Here is an 18874-nt window from a genome sequence, read left to right as displayed (position 1 = left end):
GTGTGTGTGTGTGTGCTTTCTCTCTAATTTGACGTTTATTTGTTATGTTTTTCTATCAGCAAAATTACACCTTGTTCTCAAGTAAAACTACCATTTTTTTTCCTTTGTATTTCTTCCTTAAAATTTTTTATATGTATTGGCATTTTGCTTGCATGTATGTCTGTGCACTACATGTGAACTTGATGCTCAGAGGGTGTTAGATTCTCTGAAACTGGAGTTACAGATGATTGTGAGCTTCAATGTGGGTACTGGGAACCAAACCTGGGTCATTTAAAAGCAAGAGTAACAAGTGCTCTTAACTGCTGAGCCGTCTCTACAGTTTTGCCATAGAATTTTTCATTTCAGTATTAGCTACTCAGCATTTCCAGGTGTGAACCATCAGAGATGAACAAGAAATCAGCTGACTGTATGTCACTGACTGTCCTGTCTTCACCCACAGCCACCTCGGGTTCTGTCTGATGCTGCCCCTGAAACAAGGTGAGGCCTGTGCTGGAGAGGGGGAGGTGGGTGCAGGAGGAGACAGAGTCAGATGGGATGGACTGACCCCCACATTCCCTCTACAAATAAAGATTTGGTCCCTGGTGAAGAAAGGAGAAACATGTAGGGATCTCTATCATCTTAGACTTTCAACACCTCTTTTTAGTGTATGCACTGCTAACACCCCTCAACTTAAAGAAGGCCAATTCTTGAGCCTTTTGGGAAATTCCAGGGTGAATAGACTAAGATTCAACTTCTAGGACTCCTGTTATTTAAGCTATATTTCAACTCCCAACACTTTGTTGATGTTACTGTTTTTCCCACCTTTCTATAGACCTATACCTCTAAACAATTCCTTTTCTTTTCTTCCTTTTTTTTCTTTTCTTTTCTTTTTGAGACAAGGTCTCTCTTATGTAACCTTGCCTGGCTTGAACACACTATGTAAGCCAGGATGGCCTTGAATGTACAGAGATCCACCTGCCTCTCCCTTGAATACTGGAACTAAAGGCCTGCACCACCATGCCAAATTTAAAAAGATTTCTTTACCACTGCTTCAGTCAAAGAGAAAAGCAAATCTGTGTGTTCAATTTGTCATTTTACCTTCATGTTTCTATGAAGTACTTTATAGGGCTAAAGGTGTTTTAAATTCCCATGAATAAAAAGATTGTTTAGTAAGTCATTGCTTTATTTTCTTTCTATCTCTCTGTCTTTCTTTCCTTCCTTCATTCTTTCTTTCTGTTTCTTTCCTTTTTTGGTTTTTCAAGACAGGATTTCTCTGTAGATTTGGAGCCTGCCCTGGAACTCACTTTGTAGACCAGGTTGGCATCAAACTCAGACATCCGCCTGACTCTACCTCCAGAGTGCGAGGATTAAAGGTGTGTGCCACCACTGCCCAGCATCAGTGAGTCATTTCTTTAAAAAAGCATATTCTAGAAGATTAGGCCTATTAAGATTTATTTACATGCAGGGAGTTCATTTCTATTTCTCAACTAGTGGGTCATCAGTATGAGAAAAATATTCAACTGAAATTTTTTCCTGGTTGGGATTTTAAAAGTTGTACACAAGAAAAGTGAAGAGACAGAAGATAACACCTGGTACCAAACAGAGAAGAAAAACTCAGGCTAGCCCCAATAAAACAGAAATAACTTCCAAGACCAAATTTATTCCAGAGAGAAAATAGGAAACAGCTCAAATTTTTGGATATCTGCTTAGGAAATCCCCCAATCAATATTCCCAGGCTATTAGGTGCTAAATCATCTATCATCATGGGAGGAGCTACACATGCATACTTCTAGTACTGGAAGGTTCCAATTTTAAGTTTCAGGACTTTACAATTCAGATACTAACACACTTCTACCTTGATGGTATTTTGCAGATCAAGATTGTAGGGTGGGTTAACTCAATCCAGAAATCACACAGATGTTTCTAAGTCAGTAACAAAAAGCAGGAATTATCTCAAAAAATGACTTTTACCAAAGTCCACATGGATCGAAAATTGGCACAGAGACAATCCGTTAAACAGAAGTAACTCACCCCTGCTGTAAATGGCCATCTGAAAGGAACCCAAACTGCAAGAGCAAGCCAACATTCTACTAGCTAGGCTGAGAAGGCCAGGGAAGACAGTAGGTACCTGTACTGAACCCCCATGGCGGTCTGCGGCCAAGTGAGACGTCAGGAATGAGGTATTGGTCTGCCGGCTGGGCTGGATTTCCCACTCTCCTCGGCGCTCTGATGATGCAGTCTGCTTAGGCATTAGGAAGCATGACAGCAAGATCATGGAAGGAAAGGTAAAGCAACAGAAAGCAACAACAAACTCCAGTACACTGGTGCTCCTGCAGGGTTTCTGTTTGGAGCTTGACATTAACAACTGCTGCAAAGCACTGAGAAATAGTTTTGTGCCTGTATTCATTTCCACTAATGAACCAACACATCAGTCGAAAGAAAGCCTGTACTGAACAAAAGTAGGGAGGGAGCCAACTAAAAGCTGGGCATCACCCTTCAGCTTTCACATTCATGTAATTTCAGCAGCTACTACGCAGATCAAATTCAGAAAGTTAACAGTGGTGAGGAACAGTCAAACTTATAAATAATTTCAATGGTTAAATAACTGAGCAGATAAAAGTTTTTACATGAAGAACCTAGACAATGTCCTTCCCTTAAGTGGGTAACCTACTACTCTCAAGATTAATGTCCACGAGACTTCCTTTTTCTTTCTTCTCTTCCATTTGAGTCAGGGTCTTGAGCTGGTAATGGCAATTAGTATGGAATTCACAGCAATTCTTCTACTTCAGTCTACCAATGTGGGGATTACAGGCATAAAACACTGTGTCTGACCACAAGACATTTACTAAAGTGAACAGTGGCCAGAGTATGCTTTCATATAGAAATGAATGAACAAAGTATTTTTCTTTAATATTTTTGATATTTTACTTATTAAATTTTTAAAAATTTGTTTTATATGTATGAGTGGTTTGTATATATGTATGTATGTGTGTCATGTGCTTATGGAGATCACAAGAGGATGTCAGATCCTCCAGAACTGGAGTTACGAATGGTTGTGAGTCACTGTGTGGGTGTTGAGAACTGAACCTAAGTCCTCTAAAGAGCAGGCAGTGATGTTAACCACTGGGCCAGCTCTCCAGCCCCCAAAATAACTTTTTACAGGAGGCTCACATGCCAAGAACAGCAAGACAAAGATAAAGCTTAGGATGCCTTTAGCCAATAGTATCTACTATTAATAGACATGACCAATGTGAATTACTTTCTTCCAGAAAGCAAAGGGCAGATATGTATGTATCAAAAATATGGCCTTCAATTAAAAACCTCTTTGGACTGTTTCTATTTTTGCTGCCATTCAGGTTGTCTCTATGCCTCTCCATGCCTCCTTTACCAGTTTGTTGTTTAAGATCTCATACTATTCTGATCTTGCTTATGTGTGACTTCTCATTCTGAAGAATCTGTACTAGGTGCCTCTTGCCCTGTGCCAGATGTATAAGGAGGTACTAATATCATGATGCAAAGCTATAATAGTTCTAAAAAATGAAAAATGAGTAGTGTGAGAGGCAGTAATGAGGAATTAGTCAACTAAATTTTAATTGCTGCTGATTAACAGCAGCAGCAGGGGTTGCGATGCAATATTCCTGCTCTACATGAATACTAGGGAAGGAACCTATAAATCTCAGAAATGCTGGTATCTATAAATGTGTAGCCTATAAAAATGGAGAGAGCCAGACAGTGGTGGTGCACGCCTTTAATCCTACCAGCAACCTGTGTAGCTGGGATTACAGTATATACTACCCTGATGTTTTCCTTCCAATTAGTTCAGTTGATAGATATTCAGAGGTTAAGTTTCCAAAATAAGGCTTGGTGTACAGCACAATTATACCACGTTATAAACTTAGTGACATTGTCTGATGCCTAGAGATAATAGACTAAATCTGCTTTTCTAACCTTAGACTATACACAACTAATTTGGGAAAGTTTAAGTAGAATATTTAAGTTTTTAAACTATTATGTAGTATTAGTTCTATAAAATGTTGTTTACTTTTTGAGACAGGATCTCATTATGTAGCTCCAGGTTGGTTTCAAACTCATAATCCCCTACTTCAGGTGTGTGCCACAACAGTGCCCATTTTCTCAACATTTAAAGGGCTAAAGGAGACTAGAGAGATGGCTCAGCAGTCAGGAGTACGTGCTGCTCTTGCAGAGGACCTGAGATCAGTCCCCAGCACCCATATGGTAGCTCACAACTGTCTACAACTCCAGTTCCAGGAGATCCAATGACCTCATCTTAACCTCTGTGGACACCAGGCACACACAAGGCACAAAGACATATATGCCAACAAGAAACACTCATGCACATTAAAAAAAAAAAAGGCCAGGCAGTGGTGGTGCACACCTTTAATGCCAGCACTTGGGAGGCAGAGGCAGGTGGATCTCTCTGAGTTCGAGGCCAGCCTGGTCTACAGAGTGAGTCCCAGGACAGCCAGAGCTGCAACACAGAGAAACCCTGTCTCAAAAAAAAAAAAAAAAAAAAGGAGGGGTTCTCAAAGACCTGCCCTTATTTGAGGATACATATATAGGCAGTTAACAGTTGCTGGGGGACATTTTCTTCAGCCCTGTAGCCACTGGTAAATTGTCCATTCTCCTGTAAGTAACCCTAATTAAACTCAATGGCCACTAAAAATAAACAAAGATGGACATTGAAGAGATGACTCAGCAGTTAAAAGCACTTTCTGGCTCTTCCAGAGGACCTAGACTTACACCAGGGAGTTCACAACTGCCTGTAACTCCAGTTCAAGGAGATCACACACACACACACACACACACACACACACACACACACACACACACACACACTGTAAGTAAATCTAAAAAAAAAAGTATGAAAGTAGAAGAGAAACTAGTTAGGAAGAAGATTAGTGGGAATGAGAGGGGGAAATGGAGAGGGTGTTGAATAGAAACTGTCACAATGAAATCCATCATCATGTTGTGTTCCTAACTACTGAGTTACCACCTCTCCAGACCCCAATCATAAAAGTTGTTTTTGCATTTTTCTTTTATCCAAGACAGGGTTTCTCTATAGCTTTGGAGCCAGGCCTGGAACTCACTGTGTAGACCAGGCTGGCCTCAAACTCACAAGAGATCTGCCTGCCTCTGCCTTCCAGTGCTGGGATTAAAGGTTTGTACCACCACTGCCAGGGCTTGCATTTGTTTTGAGTCACTTAAAATTGAATAAAAGGCTTGTCCTAAAAATGTAGCTTACCAGAAGCACACTTGTGTAAGGTCCTCGGTTTGATCCAGAACAAACATAAATAAAAAACAATAATTTAAAACAAAAGAGCCAGGTGGTGACGACAGATGCCTTCAATCCCTGTATTTGGGAGGCAAAGGCAGGAAGATTTCTAAGTTCCAGGCCAGTCTGATCTACAGAGCAGGTTCCAGGACAGCCAGGGATACACAGAGAAACCCTGTCTAAAGCCCGCCCCCTCCCCCCTCCCCCCGCAAAAAAAGGAAGAGAAAGAAAAGGGCTGAAATGTATATTCATTTACACTCACATGTGTATGGATGATTGAACTGAAGTTCCTGTGCAAGCTGAGCAAACGCTTTGTGATGGATCCAGAGGTATGGAACGGTACTGAAATGCTTTGTGTGTGTTGTGTTTATATTTAGAGGTATATGTTTCTGTGAGTGCAAATACATGTACATGTATGTGCATGTGGCCATGAGAGGACAGCTGTGAGGTCATGTTCCTCAGGAGTCAGCCACCTTGCTTTTTGAGACACAGTCTCTCGGGATCTGGGGCTTGATGATTTTACTAGGCTGGCAGGTCAGTAAGCACTAGGGATTCTCCTGTCCCTACCTTCCATGCACTGGGACTATAAGCTCGTGTCACCAAGAATAGCTCTGAATCAAAATAAAGTTCAGCGATTGAACTCAAGTCCTCATATTTTAATTTATTCTTAGTTTTCCCCTATACTAGTTGCCAAGTTAAAAAAAAAGTTTAATGCAAATTTCCTTATCAGTCTTCTGGTTTTTAGCCCAAGTACCTAATGAAGTCAAGGATCAGTCATTCTCCAGCCTAGCATTTGGGGAGCATCCTATTTTTCTAGCCTTGATTCCTAGGACTCCTTTAGTAGATATGTACTTGCTGTTGTTCATACTCTTTCTGCTTGGACTGTCTTGTCCATCTCTACTTCTTTCAAGGGCATTTCAAATGCAGCATTTTTTTTTCTTTCTCCCTGTGAAATAATTTGCCATGCTCTGACTAGGGGAAATATTTTCTTTGAATTCCAAATGAGACTGGGCATGGTGGTCTATGCCTTTAATCTCAACAATCAGCAGATATCTGTGTATTTGAGGCCAGTCTGGTCTACAGAGACAAAAACAAAAACCAATTAAAAGTGGTAATACTTTTTAATGCTTAAATGTTCTGCCTTGTATTATAGTTACCTGCTTCACGGCTTATCTATTTGCCAGATCTTTGGACTTAAGAGCTCCCTACTTATCCCTCTCTCCTTCCACCATGTGAGTTCTGGGCAATGCTAAAGACATTAGACTTTGCAGCAAGTACCTATACCTGCCAATCTGTAGCACAGACAGACCATGAAAGTGGGGAAAGTAATGAGACTAGGTCTACCTGTCTTGAAACTTACCCCAACACCCAAAAAGGGCAGAAATAAAAGCTTCATTTTTATCCATTTCTCTTCCGGCATATTCTTTTTCTTTTTTTGGTTTTTCAAGACAGGGTTTCTCTGTTTAGCACTGGCTGTCCTGGAACTCACTCTGTAGACCAGGTTGGCTTCCAACTTACAATCCACCTGCCTCTGCCTCCTGAGTGCTGGGACAAAAGGCATGCACCACCACTGTCTGGCCCCATACATTCTTCTTCCTCTTCTTTTTTGTTTTTGTTTTTCAAGACAGTGTTTCTCTGAGTAGCTTTGGAGCCTGTCCTGGAACTTACTCTGTAGATCAGGTTGGCCTTCAACTCACAGAGATCTGCCAACCTCTGTCTGCCAAGTGCTGGGGTTAAGGGTGTGCACCACCATCACCTGGCCCTATACATTCTTTTGAATGTCTTCTTAATTATAAAACTGGAACTTCATTAGAAAATGTTTTAGAAAAATAACACTCAGAATTCTGTCTCCAATATTACTTCTGTTAATATTTTGTATTATCGCATCTCATTGATTTTGTTCACTTTCCCTTTCCTTGAAAGGAAATTGTGAAGATTTATTTATATACTTTTTTTGGCCTTTTGAGGTAACAATATTACTACATAGCCCACACTGGCCTCTACTTGTAGTAACCTTACTGTTTCCAACTTAAAAGAACTTGGATTAAAAGACATGCCCCATCATACTGAGCTCTAAACATAGATGAATCTTTCTTCTTTGTTTTATGGCTGTGCCAGACCCTGAGCCCATGACCTTGTATGTGTCAGGCAAACACTCTACCCCTGAACTATATCTTTAGGGTATTTTTTTTTTTTTTCGAGACAAGGTTTCTCTGTATTGTTTTGTAGGCTGTCCTGGAACTCGCTCTGTAGACCAGGCTGGCCTTGAACTCACAAAGATCTGCCTGCCTCTGCCTCCTGAGTGCTGGGGTTAAAGGTGTGCGCCACCAACGCCCGGCTTCTTTAAGGTATCTTACACAACTTTCAAATCAACCTGGGTATGATTGTAACTGTGCAGGTTGCAGTTTATACTAGGTCAGCTGAAAAGTCAAATCGCCACCCTTGTCAGTAAACAAAGAGTACAACTGGCACAAGCCCTAGAGTCACCTGCAGAGAGTGGCCTAAGTACACCATGTGTTACATCTGCATATGCAGCTTAGACCCAAACTCACAGCCAGCTCTGAGGTCTCCTGAAAAACCAGACTACTCCCTCAGGTCCAGATTCTTTTTTCCTTTTTGGAGACACACTCTCATTATCAAGCTCTGGCTGGCCTGGAGTTCCCTATATAGACCAAGCTGGCCTCAAACTCATAGAGATCTGTCTGCTTCTACCTAATGCTGAGATTAAAGGCCTGTGACATCATAGCTGGTGATCAGACCCTTATTCTTTAGCTTGTATGACTCATCCAAATGCATTTACATTTGCTCTGACAGTTGCTCCAATGTCATACTAAACTAGCTGTTTTTCTTAACTCCACATAAACACTAACATAAAGGGGTAGAATCTGGGTTTTGACAGTAGTTATAAAGAAGGGGAATGATTAAGACAACTAAAACCTAACACATACCTGATTTCGAAGAGGCTGTTGTTGTGATGGCCGATCCCTGTGTGTGTGGCTTTCTCGAGTTATTGCAGATGCACCAGAATCTACATGAACTGATCCTACTGGAGTAGGCTAGAAAAATGAAGTAAATATCAAATGGGTAACCTGGTGTGGTGACTGCACACCTTCAATCTCAGTACTCAGAAGCAGAGTCGGGTGGATCTCTGTGAGTCTGAGGCTAGCTTGGTTTACATAGTGAGTTCCAGGACAGTGAAAGCTATACCCTGTTCAAAAACCACCACCCAAAAAGGTCAAATGGGGAAAACAAGTTTAACATAATAGCTCTGTAAAGGGCTGCAGCATGTAATTCTTATAGAGTAGGAATCAATCTTTTTCTTTGGTGTTTCAAGACAGGGTTTTTCTATGTGGCTTTGGAGCCTGTCTTGGCACTTGCTCTGTAGACCAGACTGGCCTCAAATTCACACAGATCGCCTGCTTCTGACCCACAAGTGCTGCAAGGGTGTGGTCCACCATCTCCTGGCTCTTTTTCTTTTCTTAAAAAAATTATTTTTAGGTGTATGGGTTTTTAGCTTGCATGCATGTCTGTGCACCACATGCTTGCAATGCCCAAGGAGGCCAGAAGAGGGTGCTGGATTCCTTGGAACTGGAGTTACTACAGAAGGTTGTCAGCTGCCTTGTGGGTGCTAGGAATTGAACCCAGGTCATCTGGCAGAGTAGCTAGGGCTCTTAACTGCTCTGCCACTCTCCCCCCTTTTCCTTTCAAATCATCTTGTTTCCCCACATTTTGTCATTTGTAGAAGGGAAGGTAGTCTGGTCATCAACAATCTATTTGAGAGCAGGCTACCCTAGAAAGTAGAACAACTGCTTAGCAGCATTATCTCTTAGCACAGTCTCTGATGATGTAGGCTCTGGTTAGAACTAGTAAATCCAAGTTTCATAAGGTGTTGGATTCTACTCCTACAGAAGTCAAGTTCCTCAATAACACAGACAGGACTAAATTGTGAATCAGTTAAAAGAAACGTGTCAAAAACCTGTCTTAGCCGGGCGTTGGTGGCGCACGCCTTTAATCTCAGTACTCGGGAGGCAGAGACAGGCAGATCACTGTGAGTTCGAGACCAGCCTGGTCTACTGAGTGAGTTCCAGGACAGGCTCCAAAACAATACAGAGAAACCCTGTCTCGAAAAACCAAAACCAACCAACCAACCAACCAACCAAACAAACAAACAAACAAAAAAACCCCAAAAAACAAAACCTGTCTTAAATTATAGTATCTCAGGATATATATTATAATCTTTGAGAATTTGTTTTATTTCATGTGTGTGCTTGCTTAACTATGTGTAAGAACATAACATGTCTGCCTGGTGCCCAGAACAGAAGAAGGCAGGGCACTGGATTCCCTTGAACTGGAGTTACAGATGGTTGTCAGATTTTGGGAACTGAACTTAGGTCCTCTGTAAGAACAGCAAGCACCCTTAACTGCCAAACCATCTCTTCAGTCCTCACAAGTCATAATCCAAAAAGCATGTAATTCATTGGTCTAATGACAGCAACCTATAGTGTTACTTGAAAAAGGCTGGTAATCAGGAAATTTTCTCTCAAAGATGTTAGCAGGACTGGAAAGTAAAAAGTTGGGCAGTGCTAATCTGAGGGTTTTGTTGTTGTTGTGTTTTGCTTTTCAAGATAGGGTTTCTCTGTATAATGGCCCAGACTGCCCTGGAATTCACTCTGTAGACCAGGCTGGTCTTGAACTCACTGAAATCCACCTGCCTCTGCCTCCCAAGTGCTGGGATTAAAGGCGTGCACCACCAATGCCAGGAGAAAAAAGGGAAAAAATGAACAAACAAACAAATAACTAAATAAATAAAATTAAAAGGATACTTACAATAGGCCTTCCAACCCAATCATAGGCATAGTCAAAGGTGTAGCCTTTCCGTTCAAACAGATCCGTGAAGAGGGTTCGTAAATACTCATAATCAGGTTTTTCAAAGAAGTCCAATCGCCTGACATATCGAAGGTAGGTTGCCATCTCCTCTGTTAAGGAAAAGGTAAAAAGCCATGCCTGTTAGCTGAATGCTTCCCTAGAAGTTAAGCTCCGAGCTACACAAGAGATATCTGTACACATTACTTGACACTAATTTTCTTTATGGACCAAATAAAAGTGATACCTTCCTTGGGCTGAATAATAACAAAAAGAAATGTAAATGATCTGGCCAAGACCTATTAGTATTTATAGATATTGTGATATTACCTACTTCAAAGTGTCAGTCACACTGGCTGTATTATCCTTTTAGCATCCTACCTGGGAAGTTCTCACAGAGAGCCTCGATAGGAGTATTCCTTTTGGTATCACCAATTTTTTGATATCTCTCTTTTAATGTATCAGCCTGTAGAGAGTAAAGAAAGAAAATTACCTGGAAAAACATACCAAGTAAGTAAGTTTAAATGTATTCTCAGACATTGGGAAATATATATATATATATATATTTTGGTTTTTCGAGACAGGGTTTCTCTGTGTTGTTTTGGAGTCTGTCCTGGAACTCGCTCAGTAGACCAAGCTGGTCTCGAACTCACAGAGATCCGCCTGCCTCTGCCTCCCTGAGTGCTGGGATTAAAGATGTGCACCACCACTGCCTGGCTGGGGTTATATATTTTTTAAAGATTTTACGCTCAATTATGTATGTATGTGTGTATCTGTATGTGGAAATGTACCCAAAGAGGCCAGCATTTCCCTGCAGTTGGGAGTTACAGGTGGCTGTGAGCTAATTGATATGGGTGCTAGGAAATGAATTTGGGTGCCCTACAAGAGCCGTACATGTTCTTAAACCATTGAGGCATCTCTCTATTCACCACAATTGTCATTTTCATTCAAACTGGTAGGTCTGTTAGTGGATCTTAATTTTTTTCTATTTAACAAATAATGTTTGAAAGTCAGCCCTTGACACAAGGGTTTGTAAAGTAAAATAAAAATAAAAATAAAAAAAGAAGAAAAAAAAGAAAACAAAAACAAATAATGTATAGACATATTGTTTTCAGATATACACAAACCTCTGACGAGATCTTGAAAGTTTCAATGGAAAATGTGTTTATTAATCTCAGACAAGAAGGATAGAGAAAATAAGTAAACAAAACATTATGTACCAGTATTTTAAAGATTGTGGCAGCTTAGAAAACTCCCATGGCCACTTAGATCCATCAGTGACTCAGCCTTCTCCCTCTATGATCAGTTCCAGTTTCTTTTTTTGTTTGTTTGTATGTATGTATGTATGTATGTATGTATGTATGTATGTATGTGAGTGCTCTATCTGCATGTACAACTTTATGTCAGAAAAGGGCATCGGTATCACTACAGATAGCTGTGGGTCACCATGTGGTTGCTGGGAAAGAACTCAGGACCTCTGGAACAGCCAATGCTCTTTAACTGCTGAGCCATCTCTCCAGGCTCCAGTTCCAGTTTCTACTAAATACATATACTACTATTTAGTTGACCTCTAAAGAATATGTTTTCTCAGATGAAGTCACACATTTTTGTGACCTTTTCTGCAGTTAGTAATTTATTTTCCTATTTCAAAGGAGAGAAAAACTACATATACATACATATTGCCAAGCTACAAAGAACAGAAGGACAAGAAGTGAAAAAACCCTAAAGGTTTCCAGGTTTGAGGATATAGCTTAGTGACAATGGAAACCAACCAACAAACAAAACCTTTCCAGACATAAACCTGCAGAATAGGCATCACTAACAAGCAAGTGTGTGTGAGAGGGTCAAAGCAGTCCAAGTAGGACATACTCAGGACGGCACACAGGAAGCTTCTGGTCCTTAGACTCTTCATTTAGGCTCTAGCCAGCCTACTTCTCCCAGACTCAAGTAACAGACAGGAAAAGTAAAGTGGAGAGATTCTAAATCCACTAATACCACTAAAATGGGGTTGCACAAACCACAAGAGTTCCAAGCAAATGACAATGCTGTATACTGATGGACTGTTTGGTACGTGATCAGCAAGCAGAATGCGTAGCCATTTGTAACAATTCACTATCAATGAGAAGACATACATGACCAGATGATAATGGCTTAAGTTTCCTAGTAACTGTCCCAGAGTAATTATAATGTTTATAACTATATTGTGTTAATTAACAGTTTACTCACAGGCACTGTACACCATTTACCTAAAAAAGTGACTGAAACTTTATGTTTGCAAGAGATGGCTATTATTTGAAAAGTTACTTATTCAATAATTTATTTGCATAGCAATGTTAAACCTGAATTTTTTCTGCTATTTTAGTTAAGGTGAGTCCTTTGTCTATGTAGGGTGAATAATGATTTTCCAGTTCACCTTAGTAGCAAGGAAAAGCCCTGCTGGCTTTTTTAGTAAATGTGTAGCAGCTGCTGTCATCAATTTGTTCTAGAATTTCCCTGATACCCTGGGAACAACTCCTCCTGCTACATAATGATAGTGAAGGAGGGGCATGCAGAGGACAGCAGCACTGCCAAGGCTGGGAGGGAATGAGAGAAAGGGTTATGGAAAACCCAAACACAAAGAGGCAGGGTTAGGATGAGAAGGTGAGGAAGCCAAATGCGAACACACAGGAGCTCTCAAAGCCCAGGTGAACATTAACAATGTGACTAATGTCACTAATCCCTGCCTCTCATCTCTGAAGCCAACCTTCTCCTTGGTGCTTTTTAAGACACCAAACTAGCAGCCCTTTCATTATCTACTGAGCAGAGAGACAAAAGCACTTTGAAGGATACCTTGAGTCCTTGCCAGGGCAGGCTGCCGCGGAGGAAGTACATGAACATATGGCCTAGAGCTTCCAAATCATCTCGCCGACTTTGCTCTAAGAGGGAAGACAGATCACACATTATGTTAGCAGTTATTGCAGTGGAAAGAGTTTTAAAACCAAGGAATCCCCACAAGCCCTTCTGCTCTGGAAAGGCTCTGCTCACTAATCTGTGTATGCCTAAGCCAGGAATAATATTTTAGATCAAAACTGAGAAACAGTGGGTGGCCTTCCTTTGTTGTTAAAAGTAAATAGCAAGTGAAGAGCAAATTCTAAATTAAGATCAAGGCCCAACGCTAGACGGTAGGCAAACCACTCCTTACTCAACACTGTTATCTATCTGAATGTGAGATAATACATAAACGAAACAGAACTTGTAGCGTACCAGCTAGTTACCCTTTGGTTACCATAAGGAAAAGTGAGCAGCAGACCAAGAAGTTGAAGTTACTTTCAAACAGTCCCCATTGGCTAGGCCTGCAAAGATACAAACTGCAGATGCCTAGCACACAAGTTTAGCATTCCCACCCCCACCCCAGACAGGGTTTCTCTGTGTATCCCTGGTTGTCATTCTGTAGACCAGGCTGGCCTTGAATTCACAGACATATGCCTGCCTCTGTGCCTTCCAAGTGTTGGGATTAAAAGTGTATGCCACCACCGCCCCACTACTCATCATGTTTAGCAATTTTAATTCATCACAAAAATGAACCATTCAGTTTCAAGTCAGCAGAAAACAATCACTTCTTGGTTCCCACTTGTTCCATGTACCCCATAACCACTTCAAAACTCAGCAAGTTTACTACTGAGGTGTTGTCTATGAATACACAAAACAAGGTGGCATCCTTAGAACTTTCCTAAAACAAGTTGCTAGTTTTTCTCTCCTTTGAAATGGGAATTGCTAATTGTAGAACAGTTCACAGAAATGTGTGACTTCATCTGAGAAAACATGTTCTTTGGATGTCATTTGAATACTGTATATGCGTCTACTTTGAATTTACTAGTTATGACTCATCACAGGCATTTATTATTTACTGTTCTTGTTTTACAGAGCTAGGGCTTCATGTAGCACAAGGTGACCTCAAATCTGCTATGTATCTCAGGATGAACCTCCTGCCTCCACTTCTCGAGTGCTAAAATTATGTGTTTACTTTTTGTTTTGGCTGAGTTTAGAGCTTCATCAAAAGAGATGACAGCTGAGCTTGGTGGTGCACACCTCTAGTCCTCCTACTCAAGAGGCAGATGATCTCTGTGAGTTCAAAGTCAGCTTGGACTACATGAGACCCTGACTCAAAAGGGGGGTGGGGTGGGAGGAGTGCAATAGGAGAACTAAGAGACTACCTTTTTTTTTTTTTTTTTCCGAGACAGGGTTTCTCTGTGTTGTTTTGGAGGCTGTCCTGGAACTCACTCTGTAGACCAGGCTGGTCTCGAACTCACAGAGATCGGCCTGCCTCTGCCTCCCGAGTGCTGGGATTTTTTGAGCAGAAAGTAAAATCTAAAAGTACAGAACAGAGGCTAGAGGGATGGCTCAGAGGTTAAGAGCACTGGCTGCTCCTCCAGAGGTTCTGAGTTCAATTCCCAATTCCCAGCAACAGCATGGTAGCTCACAACCATCTGTAATGAGATCTGGTGCCCTCTTTTGGTGTACAAGCATACATGCAGGCAAAACACTGTATACATAATAAATAAACAAATCTTAAAAAAAAAAGTACAGCACAAGTATGACTGCCACCTCAAATTATGTGAAACTAACACAAAAAGGAATGAGCTGTGATTCTGTAAACCTGTTTTTGAAGACAAGGAGTCTCTGTATAACTACTAGAATTTGCTTTGTAGACTAGGCTGGCCTTGAACTCACAGAGTTCCATCTGCCTCCATTTTTATATCTGTTTCCTGTATATTACAGGAAGCCTCTTGATAAAAAAATTTACCAGGCAAGTGCTTGCATTGTAGTTAAGTGAGCACTAGAGGGCGAACTCTCCACAGATTTAAGGATTTTTCAACACACACAGAGAGGGGGGAGGGGAGAGGGAGAGAGAGAGGGAGAGGGAGAGAGAGGGGGAAGGGAAGGGAGAGGGAGGGGGAGGGAGAATTTTTTTTTTACAAAATGGAGAGAACAAACAAAATGTTTTGACATGTTAGAGTTGACCTGAAGAGCAAACCCCATTCTGGAGATAATGAGATAATTTTAACAGCAACAGCAGCTCATCAAGATGATGATGAAGTACTTTACTTATCACACAGGGTAGATGTTCAAAACATACCTTGAAAAATAATAAAGATAACTACCACATGGAATGACCCACTGGGCTAAACATTCTATCCAAGTCACATTTTGCCTGAAAGTATATCTGTGTACCACATTGTGTTTCCTGGTGCCCGAAAGACCAGAACAGAGTATCAGATCCCCTGCAATCAGAGTTACAGATGGTTATGAGCTGCCATGTGGGTGCTGGGAACTGAACCTAGTCCTCTGTAAGAGCAGAGTCATCTCTTCAGCTCCTTAATCCATACTTTAAGTGAAACCTTGTTACTAACACAGGCACAAGCCTGATGTTCTCTCCTTTTGTCATACACAGAGTCATACATGTGTAAATACAAGTCTCATTATTAAACCTATTCAATTACTGCTATCTTGTTACAATAACTCAAGTTCTTAAACTACTGAGCAATGAAGCATTAAAAAACACAGTTGAAAGAATGAAGACTCCACCAGTTTTAAGGTATTTGGTAACATCACTAAGTTACCATTGCAATCTTTTAAGTACAAAAAAGTCACTTACCTTGTGATACAACAAATGGTACAAGTTGTAATGCACAATAAAGGGCTACTGGAAAAGAAAGTAGTCACACGACCACCCTGTAAACACACCTTTGCCCAGATGAGTGTTGATAGACATGTACCGCGCAGTTCCAGTTAAGCTCTTGTGCTCTCTGTAAGGTATGTGCTTTTTGGTTTCAGGATCAATGTATTCCTTGGCCAGTCCAAAATCTATTATGTGTATCACATGCTCTTTCTTATTGCCTTGTCGGCCAATCAAGAAGTTCTCTGGTTTGACATCTCGGTAAATGAGATTCTTTGAGTGTACATACTCCATTCGAGAAAGCTAAAAGAAAGAAAAAATAATGGAAATACCTTGAAATAAGCATATTGTAAGCATATTGACGGGGAATGGGAAGGGATGGGACAGGGACATGATCCAAAATGCTTCCCCTCCCTGCTTTTTTTTGAGACAGGTTCTCACTATGTAGCTCTTGCTGTCCCAGAATTAACAGCTTCCCAAGGCTGAGATCAAAGGCACACGCCATTATACCTGGTCCAAAATAGTTCTTAAAATTATGTTTGTCTGTCTGTCTGTCTGTCTGTCTGTCTATCTACCTATGCATCCATCCATCCACCCACTCACTCACTCATGGACATGGTGTGGTGGACATGGAGGATAGCTTGCAGAAGTCAGTTCTTTCTACCATGTGGGCCTGGGGACTAAATTTACACTGTCAGGTTTGGTGGCAAGCACCAGTCATTTCACTGGCCCCAAAATATTTTTTTTCAGTTTTATTTTTTTCTTTCTCATTGTTTTCTGTATCACTATGTTGTCTAGGTTAGGCCTTGAGCTCTTGAACTTAAGTAATCTTCTTATCTAGATCTCTTAAGTATCTGGTACTGTATATATGTCATTGTCTCTGACTCAGCATAAGGTTTCAGAAACTAAAATTAAAATAAAACTCATCTCTTGGCCAGGTGTGGTGGTACATGCCTTTAATCACAGATGGATTTCTATGAATTAGTTCAAGGCCAGACTGCTTTACATAGGAGAGTTCCAGGCCAGCCAGGGCTACACAGTAAAAGACCCTGTCTCCAAAAACTAAAACAACAATAACAAAATCCATCCATCTCTTATTTATCTCCTACTTTACTGACTTAGAAACCAAAACTACATTTTAAGGTTTCTTTTGTTATTTTATTTATTCATATATATGTGTGCCCTCCTGAGTTTACATGTACCAGTTGTGTGCATGTGTTCACAAGGCCAGAGGCTGTCAGATTCCCTGGAACTGGAGTTATAGGCAGTGTTAGTAGTCTGATGTGGGTGCTGCAAACCAAATTTAGGTTTTCTGCAAGAGCAGTAACTGCTCTTAGCCGATATCTCTAGCATACCCCCATCCCTAGTACTTTTTATTACAAATATATAACAACTATCAAGATTAGGAGGAAAAAATGAGACAGTACAATTTGGCTAAAATGATAATATTTTACTTTATATATTGTAACTTGCAAACATGTACTATGAGACAGGTACAGCTGCCACTTCTCCTCCTGCCCATACTCTGCATTTTCAGGTGCTCAGGACTCTCTAACCCAAATCTTGGTATTACAGAAATAAGGAGGACGTGACCACAGCTTGAAATAAGTAATGGTAACATTGTCTCAAATTTCATTAAATAATTCTATCTGTAAAGCATTTCTACGTAGCGTAAATGGGAGGCTTAAATATTTAGATTTTGGTCACTTTTTTAAAAGTGTTTCCAAATTGCTGTTGGATGATGGTAAGACCACGACTTCGAATTAAGATGCACCTAAAGGCTGGAGTGGTGATACACATCCACCTTAGCAATCAGGAGGCTGAAGCAAGAGGATCTAAAGTCAAAGCCAGTCTAAGCTGATGAGACCATCTCAACAAAACAAAACAAAAAACACCCAACATTTGAATTCTTCCCTTGAGGGTCTAAAAAAAATCTCAAAGAAACTGTTCTAACTGCTTAAGATGGAACTAGTATGTAATTTGGCTGCAAAGCTTCTTGGCCAAAGTATACAATATGGCAGAGAAGTAAAGATCTCAGTCACATGATTTTGAAAACGTTAGTGCAGGGAGGAGTATCTTCAGTCTTTTCTAGTTTTCAACAGCGAGAGAAGGAGGGCATGATAAAATCTTACAGCTATGTGCCTAAGACCTATAAATAAAATGCTGAAGCAATTACTTGAATGTGCACAACTCCACCTATTCGTCCTCTTTCTCCCTAATGTAAATTATATTCCTCCACTTCAGTCGGAAAAGGTTCTGCTTCAAGGTGCAAATTCTTAAAATAGAGTGAACTGCAGATACATTGTGACTTCTCTCAGTTAACTCATTTGTAACCCTCTAAGTTGTGTGACCAAGAACTTACCTTTGTTGTTTGGCATATTACATACTGGCCAAGAATCTTTGTGGCCAAATTATACATAGGAACCACCTAAAGCAGCAGTTGTAATAGTTTGTTTCAGAAGTCTGCTAGATTCTTCTAGAGTGCCATTAAGCCTGTAAAAACTAATTCAGATATCACTATAGCTAATACATCACCAAAAGGCCCTTAAGGATGTGGGCAAGGGATTTTATTCATCTTCTGGAATAGCACATCAACTCACCAACTGGATGGCTATCATTAACACCGTCTTCAAAGTAAATGTTCGATCACAGAGGTCAAATAAGTCCTCCAAGCTAGGGCCAAGGAGCTCCAGCACCATGGCATTGTATTTCCCACATGGTCCAAAGTAATATACCTGTGGGAGGCCTTCACCTGAAAACAGACGGGGAAATGGGGCACAGAGTGGGAGACACAAAAACCAAACTATAAGACAACTGAATAACAAAAGAATATAATATAAAGTATAACCTGTGAGATTTCAATTTCCTTTCACAGTCCCTCCTGGAAAAGCTACACTGAGTATAATAGCTTCAGTGGGAACCATTACTGAATGGAAAAGGCTAAGTCACTGCACAATATGTTCAAATAAGCAGTTATTTAACACCAGAGTGCCAAAGGCATTTCCACTACTATGCAAAAGAAAATGGTCCCTGATCCATTATTGGTTCAGAGTGTAAACTATTCTTCCCAAAGGATGCCTGAA

At 40.6% G+C, this 18874-nt stretch overlaps 1 protein-coding gene across 11 annotated transcripts in view; it reads right to left on the bottom strand.

Moving 5' to 3' along the window:
* The window catches only part of Csnk1g1 (casein kinase 1 gamma 1), a 125122-nt gene that overhangs the window by 25344 nt on the left and 80904 nt on the right, over positions 1 to 18874 (bottom strand). For 6 of the 11 annotated variants that reach the window (XM_013117449.3, XM_013117450.3, XM_040740273.1 and 3 more), the window contains 7 exons: positions 18392 to 18543; positions 15860 to 16094; positions 12965 to 13050; positions 10517 to 10601; positions 10100 to 10248; positions 8221 to 8328; positions 2108 to 2218 (listed from right to left, as the gene is read on the bottom strand). In XM_013117449.3, coding sequence (XP_012972903.1) covers positions 2108 to 2218; positions 8221 to 8328; positions 10100 to 10248; positions 10517 to 10601; positions 12965 to 13050; positions 15860 to 16094; positions 18392 to 18543 — 926 coding nt within the window. Of the gene's footprint in view, positions 1 to 2107; positions 2219 to 5242; positions 5351 to 8220; positions 8329 to 10099; positions 10249 to 10516; positions 10602 to 12964; positions 13051 to 15859; positions 16095 to 18391; positions 18544 to 18874 lie in introns of all 11 variants that reach the window. The other 5 variants (XM_013117451.3, XM_005075526.4, XM_040740275.1 and 2 more) reach the window with 2 other exon arrangements.

Source organism: Mesocricetus auratus, unplaced genomic scaffold (genome assembly GCF_017639785.1).
Source record: "Mesocricetus auratus isolate SY011 unplaced genomic scaffold, BCM_Maur_2.0 Super-Scaffold_100691, whole genome shotgun sequence".
In the NCBI taxonomy this organism is placed as follows: domain Eukaryota; kingdom Metazoa; phylum Chordata; class Mammalia; order Rodentia; family Cricetidae; genus Mesocricetus; species Mesocricetus auratus.
This window is presented reverse-complemented; position numbering and strand designations above follow the sequence as displayed.